Source organism: Macrobrachium rosenbergii, chromosome 50 (assembly GCF_040412425.1).
Source record: "Macrobrachium rosenbergii isolate ZJJX-2024 chromosome 50, ASM4041242v1, whole genome shotgun sequence".
NCBI classification, from domain to species: Eukaryota; Metazoa; Arthropoda; class Malacostraca; order Decapoda; family Palaemonidae; genus Macrobrachium; species Macrobrachium rosenbergii.
In genome coordinates, this window is record NC_089790.1 from 18,470,001 (window position 1) to 18,487,500 (window position 17,500).

The window sequence follows — 17,500 nt, forward strand, 5'->3', positions numbered from 1 at the left end:
AAATAGTTTCGTCCAGGAGTGGGAAAAAATGCTAAATGGTTCTCCAGGACCGGAAGCGTAGTCTTTTGTGCTACAACTAATGAAGTATTCACTCACTCATTTTGGAGAAGGGGGAAAAAATGAAAAGGTCTTTTTTTTTTCCTTTTTTTAACGGGGAAATAACCCTCCTTCCCTTGGGTTTCATTTTACTTAATTCTTCGTAAAAAAAAAAGGTAATTTAAGGTTCATAGAATTCACTGTTTTCGTATTGGTGAATTTCATAAACATATGTGAATATGTGCAAACGAAAAGTATGTTTTGGGGGATTTGTTTGTATTTTGACGTTATATACATCGCTGAATGCATTACTGCCCTGAAACGATTATCACTGTATCTTAATAATTTACTTACATTTTTATCGATGTATATATTAATTTGTTAATATATTGTTTCTTTTCTAATAACTGATCTCTTCTTTCTGTATTTCCTGTTACCTTTTGTTACTATTTTCAAATGAACAACATATTCTTAGGAAGCTTGAATTTGAAGTCAGTGGCCCCTGTGGTGGGCTTGTTCCATACGAATAGGGTTCATCTTCTGAATAATAATAATAATAATAATAATAATAATAATAATAATAACTAACTTTCTCTTACTTTTATTTAATCCCAGATATGCAAATTCCACAAAGATAACATCAAGAAAGTTGGTTATTTCAATCTTACGTTGGTGAGTCTTAGAATAGACTTCACTGACTTGCAAACAAATCTTAAATTTGTTGGGAGTACTCACGTCACTATATATATATTATTTAAGCCATTATTTATTATTATTAGCATTATTATTGACAACTGCCAGACCACCTATATTATTAATGAGATTTATGAGAAAGTTCATTCAAGAGGTCGCTTGCAATTTGTTATCATGAGATGCATGCTCAAATTTCCGGGCATAAAATGTTTAGGTTAATTAAGAAACTATTTAAAGTTCCCCTTTTCATTTTATATTGACGTCTTTGTTAGCTTCATTAAATTGATGGTATAGTAAGCTGTTGGGTGTTTAGGTATGTAAGCATTTTGCATCAATGCTCAGTGGTATTTTGGAGTAGCTGACTATATTCGTTTCAGATGTGACGTGTGACGGTTCTTTTCATGATGGTAAATTCCAAATCCCAAGCTTCGATATTTTTCATTTGTTGTTTGAGATTAACATGAAATTAGGACAGCTTCTCGTCAGTTCTGACGTCGAGAAGACGATTCTTCAGTCATGTTATACATGTTTGGAAGCATTTCTCTCGCTACAAGACTTCAAGTGTATAGGCTTCTGTATTCGAAACATACATATGAACTCTCAGACCACATATAACACACGTGTCTATGTATGTATATGTGTGTGTATATATATATATATATATATATATATATATATATATATATATATATATATATAGAGAGAGAGAGAGAGAGAGAGAGAGAGAGAGAGAGAGAGAGAGAGAGAGTGTTATATAGCACTTACTTGGTTTTCCTCTTTCTCAACAGGCGTCTATCTAAGTTTTCCAGAATCGTTTCGATATGCCTCAAACGATAGCGATATTTAATGTAGTAAAGTAGCTTAGAACGACAAGTGTCAATCAGAGAAACATCCTTAAGAGACTTTAGACCCAAGGAACCTATGCGTTATGCTTTATTCTCATGATTAGTGAATCTTTTCCAGTATTTATTTCACCATTATGATATTTCTCAGCCTTAGCGATTTCAGATAAGTTATCTTTTTTTTAAAGAGAGAGAAGAGAGAGAGAGAGAGAGAGAGAGAGAGAGAGAGAGAGATTACGACCCCATGGTATGTTGATATTGGTGTGGTAATGAAGGCTTGATTTTAAATAGTCCTTCAAGCCAAAGTTGATCATTACTCTGTACTTTTGCGTCATTTTCCTCTAGAGGAAATTATCTACTAAGTAGCCTATTCTGTAGTCTGTTATAGATCTTGATTATAATCGTGTTCGTGATGAAAAGATCATTATTGATTACAGGCACCTCTTCGACCATACAATCAAGTTTCGTTTTTCTTCGCATGAGAAAATTCTCTCTCTCTCTCTCTCTCTCTCTCTCTCTCTCTCTCTCTCTCTCTCTCTCTCTCTCCATTGTATGTGCGTAAGTCCACCAGCATTCCATTACAGCCTACCATAATCCCAACCCGTCGTTTGTCTTTTTCTGTCAAGTGAACTAGCAAAAAAAGATAATTTAGTTATCGCATCTAAGTTTCTTTAAACTAGGTTAAAAAGAGTTTTATCTCTCTCTCTCTCTCTCTCTCTCTCTCTCTCTCTCTCTCTCTCTCTCTCTCTCTCTCTCTCTCTCTCTCTCCTACTATTACAACTTTGTCCTTTTTGAACCCCAAGGTCTGCAAACATTAAACTTGCACCCCCCCCCCCCGTTACCTTCCCAATCGCCTCATCCTTCTCTTTCACCCCCCCCCCTTCGACAAACATCCCCGAGACTTTGTTCTTATAAACCAGTGGGGGAGGGGGAGGGGGAGGAGGTATTTTAGAGAACTTGAAACTCACAGAGAGAGAGAGAGAGAGAGAGAGAGAGAGAGAGAGAGAGAGAGAGAGAGTCTACTAGTCACATTCGGCAGTTCTATGCTTTACACACTCGGACACATACATACTCGAAAATATTAAGTATGTTTACTTACGTGTTTGAAAGTAATGAATGTGTGAGCAGTGGACTTTTTATGTATGTGTGAATGCAGAGGATTATTACTATTATTATTATTATTATTATTACTATTATTCAGAAGATGAACCCTATTCATATGGAAGAAGTCCTTATAGGCCAGTGACTTGAAATTCAAGCTTCCAAAGAATATGAGGGTTCATCAGATAGAGGTAACGGAAGGTAAAGTGTAAAACAGAAAGAAATCTTTTACTATAAAATGAAAAAAATTAATTAACAAGTTGATAAATAAATGAATAAATAAATAGATGAAAATTTTTGGAAACTATAAAATCTTTTGAATCTTTGCTTAAGAGAGCAAGTCTCCAAAAATTTTGAAAGAGGAAGGGTAGTTTCAATTTTTTTGCAGAAAGACATGGTGTGATTCCAGGCAAGTGTATGAGTAGCCATGCGATCAGTCTTGGAGCAGTCTGGAAAGTCTGTACATACATTCATTGACCTGCAAATAAGTTGATTCGAGCGCATCAGCAGCACGTTGAATTCCTTCACATAACCTGTTCCATTCACCTCTCTATTATGCTCACAATGTCATGTTTCACAAGTATGATATTCATCATGTCCAATTTCTCTTCAGTCCATCTACCTACATACTCTCTCTCTCTCTCTCTCTCTCTCTCTCTCTCTCTCTCTCTCTCTCTCTCTCTCTCTAATACTTGAGAATTACACATTCTTTTCACCAGCTTATTTTACCACTTCTCATATCTCATATTATCCCCACATTTATCAGTCTTTTTGTTCTTAGCCAGATGTACTCCAAAACAAAATTCATCTTAAACAACGTTAAAATTTTTAAGCTTTTACTTACACTTCACTTCCATAAAGGAGGGTGGGTACAGTATTCCCTTTGCACATTCCAACCTGGGCTTCCATTGATCCACTAAAGTCATCTGTTATATTTAACACCAAATACCGATAAAAATCATCTTTCATTCTTCCATGAACAATACTAACATTCAGTGTTGCATCTTATTGGTTTCCATGTACATCATCTCATTACTCAAGCTCACATTTCCTTTTAACTTTTGCCTCTGGTAAATTGTAGCTCTATAGACCATAATTTGACTTCACTATTCCCAGTCAGTATTGCATCATCTGTAAGCATCAAAAATTCTACACTCGATTCATAACCCACAACTTCACCTCTTCGTGACTTTTCACGTCATTCCATCTATAAAAATATTAATAGCAATGGTGACAATACTCTCTTGACTCAGACTGAAAACAAGAGTATTTGGTCGTAAGCCTTTGGAATCAACTCGGTTTTTGTAGCCTTTTGGACTTTATTTAGTTCCTTCAGCAAATGAATAAATCTTTAGGAGTGTCTTCTTTGCTTTGGGATGGTCTAAATCTCTTGGTAACGTTACTGTACTTGAGTCTAATAGTTTTTTCTTATATAGAAGGGAAGTATATTTTCCTCATGCTAGAGTGTAATTGATATTGTAACGATTTGTGATTGTAAATGGTCCTTACTTTCATTTATATGCAAATTACCCCCATTTAAGTAAATCGACTCGTCTTACGTGTCACTTTTAAAATGTGTGCAACTTGACATTTTTATTCTGAAAATGGATTCTTGATACTTCGTCGGTAAAAAGCACCTTTTTCGTATACTTTTTTTTAAGTCGTGCATTTAGGCGAAATCTTCACGATAATTAAATAACGAACGTTGCAGAGAATCATTAGCGTACGAACGTAAATAAGTGTAGACTGTCCGCAAAAAAAAAAAAAAATCAATTTTAACGCGAGCAAAAAAGATATAGTGATAAAAGTAACTCTTGTTTGCACACACACTCCGTCCTTCGTTCTAAGCTCAGTGCAATGGGGTGATAAGGGTGTGGTTGCTATATAATAGGGCGTAGGATGGGTTAGGGTGTGGAATGCCAATCCTTCACCCTTCTTCGTGGATTTTTTTTTCCGTCGTCTTCCCTCCTTCCCCAAAAGTTCCTCCTACCTCCTTCTTCCTCCTGTTTGCGAATTTGCTCGCGGTCGAACGATTCCTAAGGAGGAGGAGGAGGAGGAGGAGGAGGACTCGAGTGGAACAAGGTATCCTTTGGGTGGACCAGTTTATAAGCGAATTTGCCTTAGGAAGCTTAGATGTCCCTGCGTGTGTGAACGGCCCGTGAAAGAGGTTCCTTTTCATAATTGGAGGTTACAGGGGGAATTACTGCTGCTTGATATGTAGGGAAGAGAGCGATGTGATCAGGATGACCTACCCCTGAAAAGAGAGAGAGAATGCGGGGGTCTAAGGGTAAGGGCTAGGTAGTAGTAGGTTTAGTAGTAGTAGTAGTAGTAGGGGGGAGAGGAGGAGGAGGGATCTGCCTTTGAAACGGCTCGGCTCTCCAGGCAGCAGCCTCTGCATCTCCCCTCCCACACGATTGTCTCGGAAACACTGAAACATCGGTTTGGATAAGGTCCTCTCGGGTCAGCGGCATTAATTGGAGTCTTCGAAGCAAGGCAATGCCGCAGTGTCGGCGCATTTAAAGGTCAACGTTCGGTTCGAAGGGCTTCTTACTTTGGGCTCTAAGGGCGCTGGCGGGAAGAGGTTCGTGCTGGGGCCTCCCTGTCGCTCTATCCTATTGATGCTGAAGCCGTCCCAACGTCATCCGAAATCAGCAGAGGTTGCGTTTTCCTGGCCAACCCACTTGACCTCTCCCAGCCCATGGCTAGAGACTCTCTCTCTCTCTCTCTCTCTCTCTCTCTCTCTCTCTCTCTCTCTCTCTCTCTCTCTCTCTCTCTCTCTCTCTCTCTTTGTTAGTAGAGTTTGATTAATTTCTATTATTTTGGCAGGAGAAATTATTGTATCAGCAACTCGGAAAATAGCTTGAGAGCTCTGTTGACATCACTGATGTGAAAAATGCGATTAACTTGAAGTTAAATGTAATCTGATATATGTAAGAGAAAATGTAATCTGATATATGTAAGAGATGCAAAAGGCTTAATTAGATCATTAGCCAATTTTTGTTAGTTGATGAAAACTTGATCTGCAATCTTTTCGCATCTGCGCAGAGTATATGACATGGTTGTAAGAAAAGAAGATATCTCTCATTTTGCAAACCGACTGTTTAGTGAGAGAGATTAGACACTGGAGACATGTATTATACGAATAACGTTATCCTTTTCAATTTACGTCATTTAGATTTAAAAAAAAAACTAAAATTGGCAGGAGACTAAGCTAAGAAAGCGGTTGTAATCGACAGAAAAGTCGTTTTAGCTAACATAAAAAACGTAAGTATTTCCATGAAATATAAATTAGCTTTAGCAAAACTGTTAAGATCATTGTAAGAGTACCCTCTTTACAAGAGGTATATATAAAGAAATGTACACACCTAAATTCAGATACAAAGAATATCTAAAATCTGGTTTTAATAGTATACCCAAGTCCGTAATTCAGGTATTGGCTTCGTGACATAAAAAGGCTGGGTAAATAAATTCATTTCATTTTTGATTATATATTGAAAGTCCTTGATTATATTGAACAGCCTGGGACTCATACCTTGCCTTATATAACTTGACCTGCAAAATCAGTTACTTTACCCTGATGTTCTTCGGCCACAGATCTGTTTGCAAGCCAAGATGGACGAAATGCTAACGCTAATCATTTTTTTCTTATATGTTTTAAATGCGAATTTATGATTTCGGAGTTGTATTATTGTTGAGCTAGAATCAACAGACAGGCTTGAAACCAGCACTTTAATAATTACGTATTCGTAACATACACACACACACGCACACACACACACAAATCAGTGGCAGTATGTTTCCAGGAATTCCGAGACAAAAAAAAAAAAACTTCTTGCAAAGGATTTTTAAACTTATTACTCTCGTGATGAGTCCAGGTCTAGAATGTATGAATTTTTAGTATTCACAATAGCTTTAGGTATGAGGCAGTGTTTTATTTAATAAAAATAGGGAGAAATGCGAGTAAAGAACGGCTATTAAGCTTCTGCCGTTAAATAGACTGAAGATTTATTATTATTATTATTATTATTATTATTATTATTATTATTATTATTATTATTATTATTATTATTATCGATAAAAAGAAACCTCATCATTGGGTATCTGAACCGCTGACCTGTGATTTACCAGGCCGACACTATATCCACTCAGCCACAGAGTGAATATAGTGATGACTTGGCAATTCATAGTTCTGAAAGACAAATCCCCAAAAAGGGAGATTTCTGAAATACAGATCCCCTAAAAGGCAGATTTCTGAAATACATTTCCCAAAAAAAGGGAGATTTCTGAAATATAAATTCCCCTAAAAGGGAGATTTATGAAATACAAATCCCCAAAAAGGGAGATTTCTGAAATACAAATCCTCAAAAAGGGAGATCTCTGAAAGGCAAATCCCCAAAAAGGGAGATTTCTGAAATACAAATCCTCAAAAAGGGAGATCTCTGAAAGGCAAATCCCCAAAAAGGGAGATTTCTGAAATACAAATCTCCAAAAAGGGAGGTTCATCTTTATCACTTAGTTCCAGCTAAGAGTACCTGATTATTATTATTATTATTATTATTATTATTATTATTATTATTATTATTATTAAAAACTTAGTAACTTGAGTCTTGAAATGGAGAAACTAATCCACAGTTATATATGGGTACATATATTTAAAAATAAATCCCTACAGAGAGCTTTCGGGAATCTTCGATTCTCCTTTTCAAGGGGGGACAGAGTCACGAAAGCTCCCTGTGAAAACTTATTTTTAAATATATGTACCCATGCATAACTGGATTTGTTTCTCCGTTATTATTATTATTATTATTATTATTATTATTATTATTATTATTATTATTATTATTATTATTTTCAATTTCCTCCTGACATTGTTGTTAATTATTTTGCCTTTTTCCCGTTCCAGGTCTCAGCCACAGATCCGGACTGTGGAGTGAACGCCATGGTGAATTACACGATAGGCGACGGATTCAACCGATTCAAGGAGTTCGAGATACGACCGGCGACGGGCGATATCTGCATATCAGGGCAGCTCGATCACGAGACGAGAGCCGTCTACGAATTTCCGGTCGTGGCCACGGACAGAGGTCAGTTCATCTTACAGATTTTTTCAAGTCGTTTTGACCTGAGGGCTGCTTTTACCAGCTGTGGTACATTTCGCACATTTTCATGGAACTGATGAACACATGAGAATTTGTTTCACAGGAATGCATTTCTGACTCACATCGGTATCGGACCCCAGTCTCACAAGCGAATGGCCAGGGCGGTACCAATCGACTCAAGCAGATCATAAAAGAAGTTAGAACCTAAGTACTTCAGGTACAGAAGTATCTGGGTTCCAACTTCTTTTATGACTTGTGTAGATCAGTTGGTAGCGCCCCGGCCTTTCACTTGAAAGACTGGGGTTTGATCCCGATGTGTGTCAGAATTTGACTTCAGTTTCATATACGAAACGACTTCGAGTCTATTCTGTTTGCAGTTTTGTAAACATTCAACAGCCAGCCCTTGGTTTCCAGAGAATGTTTGGTGCTGTAACAGAGTTTTTGAATTGGACCTTCTTTTGGCCTAAACCATTAACCGTTCATGATGGTCGTATTTTTCTAAATAAGGATGCATTTGTTGTTACCAGTTTAAGAATGTTTATTAGCTATCAGAAATGTTTTTACTCAGTGACATCTTTAATGCCCTTATGACTGTTTTTGAAAAATTGTTGTCTGACGATTTTTTTCGATCTTCTTATGAAATTAAATTTTTCTAGGGTATTGCGCAGAATGTTTGACTTTGCAAACATATCTTTAACAAGTGCTTTCCGTATGACTTTAATACATGGCATTTATAGCCCGACAAGCAACGACAGAATTAATCTCATTGTTTGGTTTACTTCTTACCAGGTGGCCTGAGCACGACAGCAGCTGTGAAAATCCAACTCTTGGACGTCAATGACAACCGCCCAACCTTCTACCCTCAGCAGTACAACGTCTCCCTCAGGGAGCAGCATAAATCGACGTCACCTGTAGTAGTGGTCGTGGCCACTGATAAAGATGCTGGGATCTACGGACAGGTAAACTATTTTCTCTCTGACGTCGTATTTATGAATGGCGAGAGTTTTAACTTGATAGAATCTTGTGTTATTTTTCTACTTGATAGTTCTTCTGCCGTGCTTAGAGAAAAAACAGTATTTTCTTACTTGAGATAAACCTAATTCCAGACGTTAGTTTGAAGGAAATTTTTGGTTATGTTTTAATTTTATGATACTTTCACCCAAGCGGACTTTTGAATAATGTGGATTAGGTTAATTTGACAAGAATTTTCAACTACCATATCATAAAAGGACAAAACTGCAGCTTTTTTTTTTTTTTTTTAAATTTTTTCCTGATGAAATGTATAAATCGACATAGATGTATAGCTGTATACATATAATCTTATTACAGTATGGAGAAACTGTATATACATGCATTATTATCTTTTAACAGGCGACCTATACGTATATTATCTTTTAACAGGCGACCTATACATATATTATTATCTTTTAACAGGCGACCTATACATATATTATTATTTTTTACCAAGTGACCTATACATATATTATTATCTTTTAACAGGCGACCTCTACATATATTATCTTTTAACAGGTGACGTATACATATCTTTTAACAGGTGACCTATACATATATTATCTTTTAACTGGCGACCTATACATATATTATCTGTCAACAGTTGACCTATACATAAATTATCTTTTAACAGTGACCTATACATACAGTATATTATTATCTTTTAACAGGTGACCTATACATATACTATTTTTACGAGATGACCTATACATTTTATCTTTTAACAGGTGACCTACACATACATTGTTAGCTTTTAACAGGTAACCCATACATAAGTTGTCTTTTAACAGGTGACCTATACATAAGGAATCTTTTAACTGGTGACCTATAAATATGCTTTCTTTGAACAGGTGACCTACGAAATCATGGGCGGCAATGACGCCGGCATATTCCGGATAAACGGCAAAACTGGAGAGATATTCGTCACACGCTCATTGTCTAAATCAACGCCCATGTACCACATCAACGTCTCCGCCCGCGATGGGGGCGGCCTCAGGTACACAGTTGCCAAATATTTCAGTCAGTCAGGAAGTTGATAAATCAGTGTTGCCATGTAATGAGACTTTTTAGAGAATGATAAACAGTAAAGACTTAGTAATTGGTCTTTAAGTGCGGATAATCATTAGGTGAAAATCGGGTGTTTCGTTTTATGAATTTTGGCTAATCGATACCTATATTATTTCAGAAAATAAAATTGAATGAGCTTTTTTATATTATTAAAATAGATTCATGGCGGACATTCTGTGAGTCAGTAAGTGAATAAAACGTAGCTTGGATTCAGGTCTGCTCGTTTGAACAAATTTCTGAAGAAAAGTGATTCAAAGCTATCACTTTGAACAATTTACCAGAACTCGCAAATTGGCTTTTAAAAAACTCTAATAGTTCTCTAGCTGATGGAGATGAGCGATGGACAATTGCTTGAAATGTTCTAATCTCTTCTCTCTTCCCTGGAACAGGTCGGAAGTGGAAGCGGAGGTCGCTATATCCGTCATAGACACGAATCAGGAGCCGCCCATCTTCGAGAAACCCAGGTACACCTTCGGCGTAGCTGAAAATGTATCTAGAGATTCCGTCGTGGGAATTGTCACGGCGACGTCCAGTGGCAGAGGTAGGTCATTGTACAGCTCTCTCTCTCTCTCTCTCTCTCTCTCTCTCTCTCTCTCTCTCTCTCTCTCTCTCCAGTGCACTTATTTCATCCCGTTGAGGCTTTCTGAAGGCGACAATCATTGCCTTTTTGAATCACGTGAAACCATGAGCTAAGAAGTACCCTATCCTTAAGATCCCGAGAAGTTTTATAAGAAGGCAGTAGTAAAAATAACTAGAACCAGCATTGTGTACCAGACCTTTTATTTTTATCGTTGCTTTTATTAATAAATGAACAGAGAAAGTTTACTTGCTAAGTCACAGCTGAAGGTATCCAATAGTCAAGGAAAGCACGAAGTGCAGGAATTCTATTATTTCTAGTGTTTGCCTCATCGTACCTTTACAGCATGCTTATAATCTTGAAGTCCAACGTTTCTGCTAACCTTTAAATTCCGTTTTTTAATGTTACTTACGCTTTTAAAATTTAATTTTGTTGTTACAACAGGTGGAGGTGAAGTCCGGTACAACATCTACTCGGGAGATCCCAACGGCTACTTCAGCATCGATAGTCTGAGTGGCACTCTGAGAACAGCCTCACCCCTGGATCACGAGTGTCATCCTTTCGTCCTTCTGAACGTCCTGGCCACGGCTGGCAATCCTCCCACTTACGGCCACACGCAGGTAAGGAATTACCATTAATACTCGAGGTTTAATAGCCCTTAAGACTTCAGGCTTGGTAAAGTTAAGTTCTTTTCATTTTCTGACAAATAAAAACCTCAGTATCGTTGTTTGAAGCCTGTGAGCAGCAGTCACTTTCTTTAAAGATGAAGATGGAAATAATATATTTTCTCGAGTGCAAATCTTGGTATATTATTAGAAATAAACTTTAAATTCCTAAACTTTACGTTGACTACTGTAGCTCTCTTCAAACGTAAAGATTTTAATTATGTTAATCTATATACCAAGATTTACTCTCAGGAAAGGGTCTTATTTCTTCATCGTCGTTATGTTTTTTCTATATTTTTGTGTATTGTGGGAATATCCATCCATTATTTTCATTTACCTCAAGGGTCCTACTCTGAGAAAAGTGTTATCAGTAATTATAGGTCGGAATAAAGCGAAAACATCAGCTGTTGTTCGACCAGTGATTCGAACAGATCAGCTGGTGTTCAACCAATGATTCGAACAGATCAGCTGGTGTTCTACCAGTGATTCGATTCTCATCTCATTCCTCCTCTTCGTCATCCTCCTCCTCCGCAGGTGAACATTAGCATCTGGGACGTGAACGACAACGCCCCCGAGTTCGACGTGAGTACGATGAAGTTGTCGGTGAGGGAGAACGCCGTGTTGAATGTCACCATTTACGTGGCACACGCCACCGACCACGACTCCGGCGACAACGGTGTTGTCACTTACGAACTCATCCAGAATCCCGGGCAGATGTTTCAGATTGATGAGGTAATTGGGGAAGTTTTTGTGTTTTCGTCATTCTTGCGTCTTTGTGTGTGTGTGTGTTTTGAGTAATCATATTCATTATTTTGTTGTTTTTGTCGTGTTGAATAATCATACTTTTTATTTTGTGTTCGATTTTGTGTAGAGTTTAACTTCCGTCACCAGCCATTGGGATAATGTCTTTATACAGCGTTGAAGTCATTAAAATTCAGTGTTTTAATCCCTTGAAGTGTTGTGTTTTATCTGCTACGCAATATTTTCGTATCTGTAGTTAATGGCCGGTTCAACACAAATTTTATTAAATCTAAAACTAGTTCATTTTATTCAATAAACGTTTGGGAGTAAATACGGAAAACGTTGGTGAAGACTACAAACATTTAAACCCAAAGTTATCAGAACGAGTTTCATGTTACTGACTGTGTATCCGTCTCGTATCAGGACCAGGGAATCCTAATGCTGGCGCAGATGCTGGACTACGAAGCCGTGCAGAAGTACACCTTGATCATCGGTGCCAAGGACAAGGGTGACCCAAGACTGTCCTCCAACCTCACGGTCAACCTCGAGGTCCAAGACGTGAACGACAACCCGCCGGTGTTCGACAAGTCCTCCTACACCGTCAATGTTCTCGAGTCGCTCCCAGCCAACTCTCAGTTCCTGCAGGTGACAGCTGTCGATCTGGACACCGGGAACAACGCTCGGCTGACTTACACCATCAAAGAGAAGGAGTTCGAAAACATCTTCGGTGTGTTTCCGAATTCCGGTTCTCTGTATCTGAAGGAGGTAAGTGTGTGTGTCCGTTTTGTGATGTTTGAGTTCTCCCGAAAGGAATAGTTTTGTAATAGGATTTAAGTTCTGTGTAGTGTCTCTGAGGGAGAGTAATATTTGTTTCAGATTTTCGAGCGCTTTATATAGTTCTTATGTGTAGATAGTTTGTATAATTGTATGTATGGGCATCAGAATTGTAGTAAGAGTATTTTATTTGTATTAGGTATGCCTTATAGAGGTTAAATTTTGTGGTGTTTTGTTGACGTGAGAAGTAAATTCTTTAGGGTAACAAGTAGATTACGTAAGTATTTTGAGAAAAATTGGATGACAATGTTTGTTTTTAAGGAAAGAGATACATCTTTTGGGGATGATGTATAATTCATGATAGTATGTAAAGGAAGTTAGGTTTGTAGGAATTCTTTCAAGGTACATCACTCGTTTACAACTGTATTGTCACCTGTAGGAGATAGGACCCCAACCTCAAAAAGACAGTTTTATTTATTTATTTTTTTTTTATTTATTTATTTTTTTTTTTTTTTGTGTGAAGTAGCCAGTAACTTGCAGTATGTACAGGTGTTTCCAAACTAAAAGTCTTACTATCCATTCCTCTCCAAAACCAGGTGCTGGATCGTGAAACGCGCGACAGCTACGTCTTGACCGTCATCGCCACAGACAATGGCACTCCTGTGTCCACAGCCTCCACTACCGTCACAATCAGCGTGCTGGATGCCAATGACAATTCACCATCATTTTCACAGCAGGTGAGTTGAAGTGATGAGGACGTTTTGCTGAAGTGAAAGTTTCAATTGGTTTGTCTTTGGTGACAAAGTTTCAGTTCGTTTTCCTATTTTATGATAAAGTTTCATTTCGTGTTCTTTGTTGGTCACAGAGTTTCAGTTCGTTTTCCTATTTTATGATAAAGTTTCAGTTCGTGTTCTTTGTTGGTCACAAAGTTTCAGTTCGTTTCCTATTTTATGATAAAGTTTCATTTCGTGTTTTTTGTTGGTCACATAGCTTCAGTTCGTTTTCTTAATTATGGTGGCAAAGTTTGAGTTTGTTTTGTTATTGGGTAAAAAAATTTCAGCTGGTTTTTTATTTGTAGCAGATTTTCGATTTATTTACCCATCTGGTAACAAACTTACCCTTGAATTTCTAAAAATCATCGGTATTGGGACACATTCAACAAATCTGTTTCGTGTTTCATCCCAACAAAAACTTATATAAATCTGATATTTTCCATCATATTATCTCTAACAAAGAAAGACATTTTAGTAACCGCATAATTACGTAAAAAGAAAAACAACAGTGTTATCTATTCTGAAATAAGAAAACCCCATAGGGAAGTAGTGACGTCGGTGCACCTCAAGCTGTGCACTGTATGTATAACTTAAGGTTCTTTACAGCATCCTTTGGGCCCCTGGCTACAACCCCCTTCATTCCTTTTACAGTAACTCCGTTCATATTCTCTTTCTCCTATCTTGCTTTCCACCCTCTCCTAGCAATAGTTTAAATATTGTTTTCAGCGCTGAGTGAGCTCATAGGCTGCATCGTTTGGCATTTGGCCTAAATTCTACAGGGTGTCCCACAAAAAACCAGGAAATATGGTGCAGTTTATTTAATTGTTGGAAACAAAACAGTTGTTGTTAACAGAGACATTGTTAAAGAAAAAGGAATTAGAAAATTTATATGAATTAATTTTTTTAGTTTATTGATAAAGTAAAATACATGGTAAAATACGTGTGTAAAATACATAATGTAAATCTAAAACTTCCTGTTTTTTTGTGGGGTACCCTGTATATTCCAATTCCAATGCACTGCCAAATGGAGCCATTGACACTAACCTCTGTATCTCCACAGGTCTACGAATTCACGGTCGAGGAAAACCTCAGTTCGGGAACGGTCGTCGGGAGCGTTTCGGCCGAGGACCGAGATCTCGGGAACAATGCCTCCTTGAGGTACTCTCTCCAGTCCACTGATGGCTCGTTCCACATCAACCCAGTTACAGGTGAGTGTTTTGGTACAAAATAATGAATAAAAGGGTAATTTAACTGATGCTTTGTTGGGACAACAGCTATATATAGGTGTGTGTGTGTTTATATAATATATATATATATATATATATATATATATATATATATATATATATATATATATATATATATATATATATACTGTATATATATTAACTTTATCACTACAATTATCTGTGCATTAATGCAATTATTGACAATACCTCATTGACACTGGGTGGTATCCTTTTATTGAATAAATATTTCTGCTAGATACCATCCAGTTTCAGTGAGCTCCTATGAGTATATATATATATATATATATATATATATATAGAGAGAGAGAGAGAGAGAGAGAGAGAGAGAGAGAGAGAGAGAGAGAGAGATCAATGATTGTCCTTCTCAAGGCAGTCATCACTTTTGTTCTGGACAAATTAAAAATCGTCTACTCATCATCAAGCAGTGCTCAGCTAAAGACCGATATCTTGATTTTATTCCATTAACATCAAATTATTTCCTGGAAAACAAATAGATCTGGTTTAGGTTCCCAGTATTTAGGTTATGCGCCTAATTTCCATGTCACCCCCCCCCAAACTTGGAGAGTAATTACGCCTCTAGTATTCTCTAGTATTATTTAGAATAGTTGTCATCAGCTACTTGATTCTTCTTCTTTATATTGCATGTTAAACATCTGCCTCCCCTCTCCCTTCCTTTTAAATGAATAGACTCTCTCTCTCTCTCTCTCTCTCTCTCTCTCTCTCTCTCTCTCTTCTTTGTCATCCTTTATCGCCTCTCGCTTGATTCTTCTTGCCTCGCTTTTAGTCTTTTATTTTCCTTTGAGGTCGGTGGTCTGCCAATATAACAAGTCTGCTCAAACCAGGACAATGGCATTTTGGTGTGTACCGAAAGCATACAACATTAGCCAGGCGTCCGTAAGGGCCAAAGTTCTTACGGGAGATCGTGCAGTTACAACCCTTGAGGATCTGTGGCCGAAGAGTGACTCAGCATCGGCCTAGAGCGAGGAATGGGGAATGGGAACTTCTATCCTTCTCCCTCTCCCTCTCCCTCTTCCCCCTCCCATGTCTATCCTCCCTCCGTCCAGCGTTAAGGAATTTGCTGCTGTTGAGAGATAGAGAGAGAGAGTGTGTGTGTGTGTGTGAGAGAGAGAGAGAGAGAGAGAGAGAGAGAGAGAGAGAGAGAGAGAGGGGTTTGTTGTGAATTTAACGTAATGAATTGCTTTTGCCGTGTTACTTGCACTCGTTCAGGCTGTAGGGATGATGTAGGTTATAGTAAGGTTTCTGTCATTTCCTCACTCCCACACATACTTCCCCACTTTCCAACACCCACGTCTCTCAATTCCCACTGCTCCTACCCCCCTCCCATCCCCCACTCCCCAAAGCGCCGTTCACTTGAATCTTATAGGCCTACCTAGACCTTGTAGACCAGCCATTCATGGCTGCCCCTTCTCCTCTATATCAGTTGAAGAGTAAAGAGTTTTTCTTTTTTTATCATCAACTCGAAATTCAAACTTTATAAATCGATAAAGATATCATTAACTCTAGAAGCTTTATACATTCTGTGTTTATGGTATAGTTGTTCAAATAAAGTTATATTTGTAGCACGTAAATCAGTCAAGATCTTGCTCATTTTTTTCCAGGTGTTCTAATTAGATGCTATCACTCAGATCAAGACAGATGTTTGTTCAGTACATTTCTTACCTCATACAAGAAGTTAAAAATGTGATTTCCTTAATTCCATCTTCTGGCTTTCTTCTAAGCCTTACTTTTTTTTTCTTTTTGGTGGGAGAGGGTCATTTCCAACTGGGTTTCATATAGTCATCAGATTCTTTCCCCTCCTCCATATTCCTACATTCCAATTACCTTTGCAACCTTGCTCTTACTTTCATTTAGCATTCACTCTGCTGTCTTGCAGACACTTTCAAACTCTTTCAAAAGCCTCCCCAGTTTCTGTAGTGTCTCCTTACTGTCCCCGATCAGTATTGCATCGTCTGCGAGCATGAGCCATTCCAAACTCTATTCTAGACTTATTTTCTTATCCCACAGCTTTCTCATGTATCTAATTTCTTTTCTTTGACTCTTTGCAACTCCATCCATAAAGACAGACAGTCATGAAGACATAGAATTCTCATGTCTCAGACCGACTTTTGAGCTGATCACCGAGCTTTGGTAATACCAATGAGATTCTGTGTCACTTTCGTCATTAACATATCCTAGGTTCACGTATGCTGCACACAGCCTTTCTCCTTTAATTACAGATTCTCTAACAAACTTCCTTGTCTGAACCCACACCGTTTCACACCTACCAGTCCCCATGTCATCTGCCGTATTTTTGTTGTCAGTATCCTACCAAACTCCTTCCTCCCAGTCTTTAGACGAAGGGACAGTTATTCCTTCTCTTCCATTCATTGGGCACCCTTCCCTCATCCAGCCGTACCAGTCATATCTCATATAAATAATTTACCAATATAGAAGGCTTATCATGATTGCAGCAACACCACTTACCCCCTTTTAACCAGACACACACACAATGCCTTCTCAATTATGTCCTGTATACCTCTTGCACTCCCTGTATGTCAAGGCAAGGCAAGGCAATTCCATTCAAACACCTCTCTAACCCCATCTAGCCAGCAGATTATACACTACCCTTTTCCCCAGCTTATTCTCTTCCAATCCATGCATCTTCAACAAACTTCCAGATTGCAGATATGTTTGTTCTATCATTAGTTTTTTCCAAGTCACTTAGAGTTTTTTGCCATCACTCTCAGACTTCTTACTTAACTGTCTCATTACAGACTTTTGATCTCAACCATTTTCCTTGTCTGACTCGGGCCACTACTCTTCCTCTACCAATTCTTCTGTTATCAGTCGCACTTTCTGAGTCAGAACAG

General features: G+C 37.9%; 1 protein-coding gene across 2 annotated transcripts in view; it reads left to right on the forward strand.

The window, feature by feature from the left end:
* Positions 1–17,500, forward strand: part of ds (dachsous cadherin-related 1) — a 362,092-nt gene that overhangs the window by 328,064 nt on the left and 16,528 nt on the right. For both annotated transcript variants that reach the window (XM_067094074.1, XM_067094073.1), the window contains 9 exons: positions 7,576–7,756; positions 8,561–8,730; positions 9,634–9,779; positions 10,240–10,391; positions 10,872–11,047; positions 11,627–11,824; positions 12,257–12,598; positions 13,204–13,344; positions 14,441–14,588. In XM_067094074.1, coding sequence (XP_066950175.1) covers positions 7,576–7,756; positions 8,561–8,730; positions 9,634–9,779; positions 10,240–10,391; positions 10,872–11,047; positions 11,627–11,824; positions 12,257–12,598; positions 13,204–13,344; positions 14,441–14,588 — 1,654 coding nt within the window. The remainder of the gene's footprint in view (positions 1–7,575; positions 7,757–8,560; positions 8,731–9,633; positions 9,780–10,239; positions 10,392–10,871; positions 11,048–11,626; positions 11,825–12,256; positions 12,599–13,203; positions 13,345–14,440; positions 14,589–17,500) is intronic.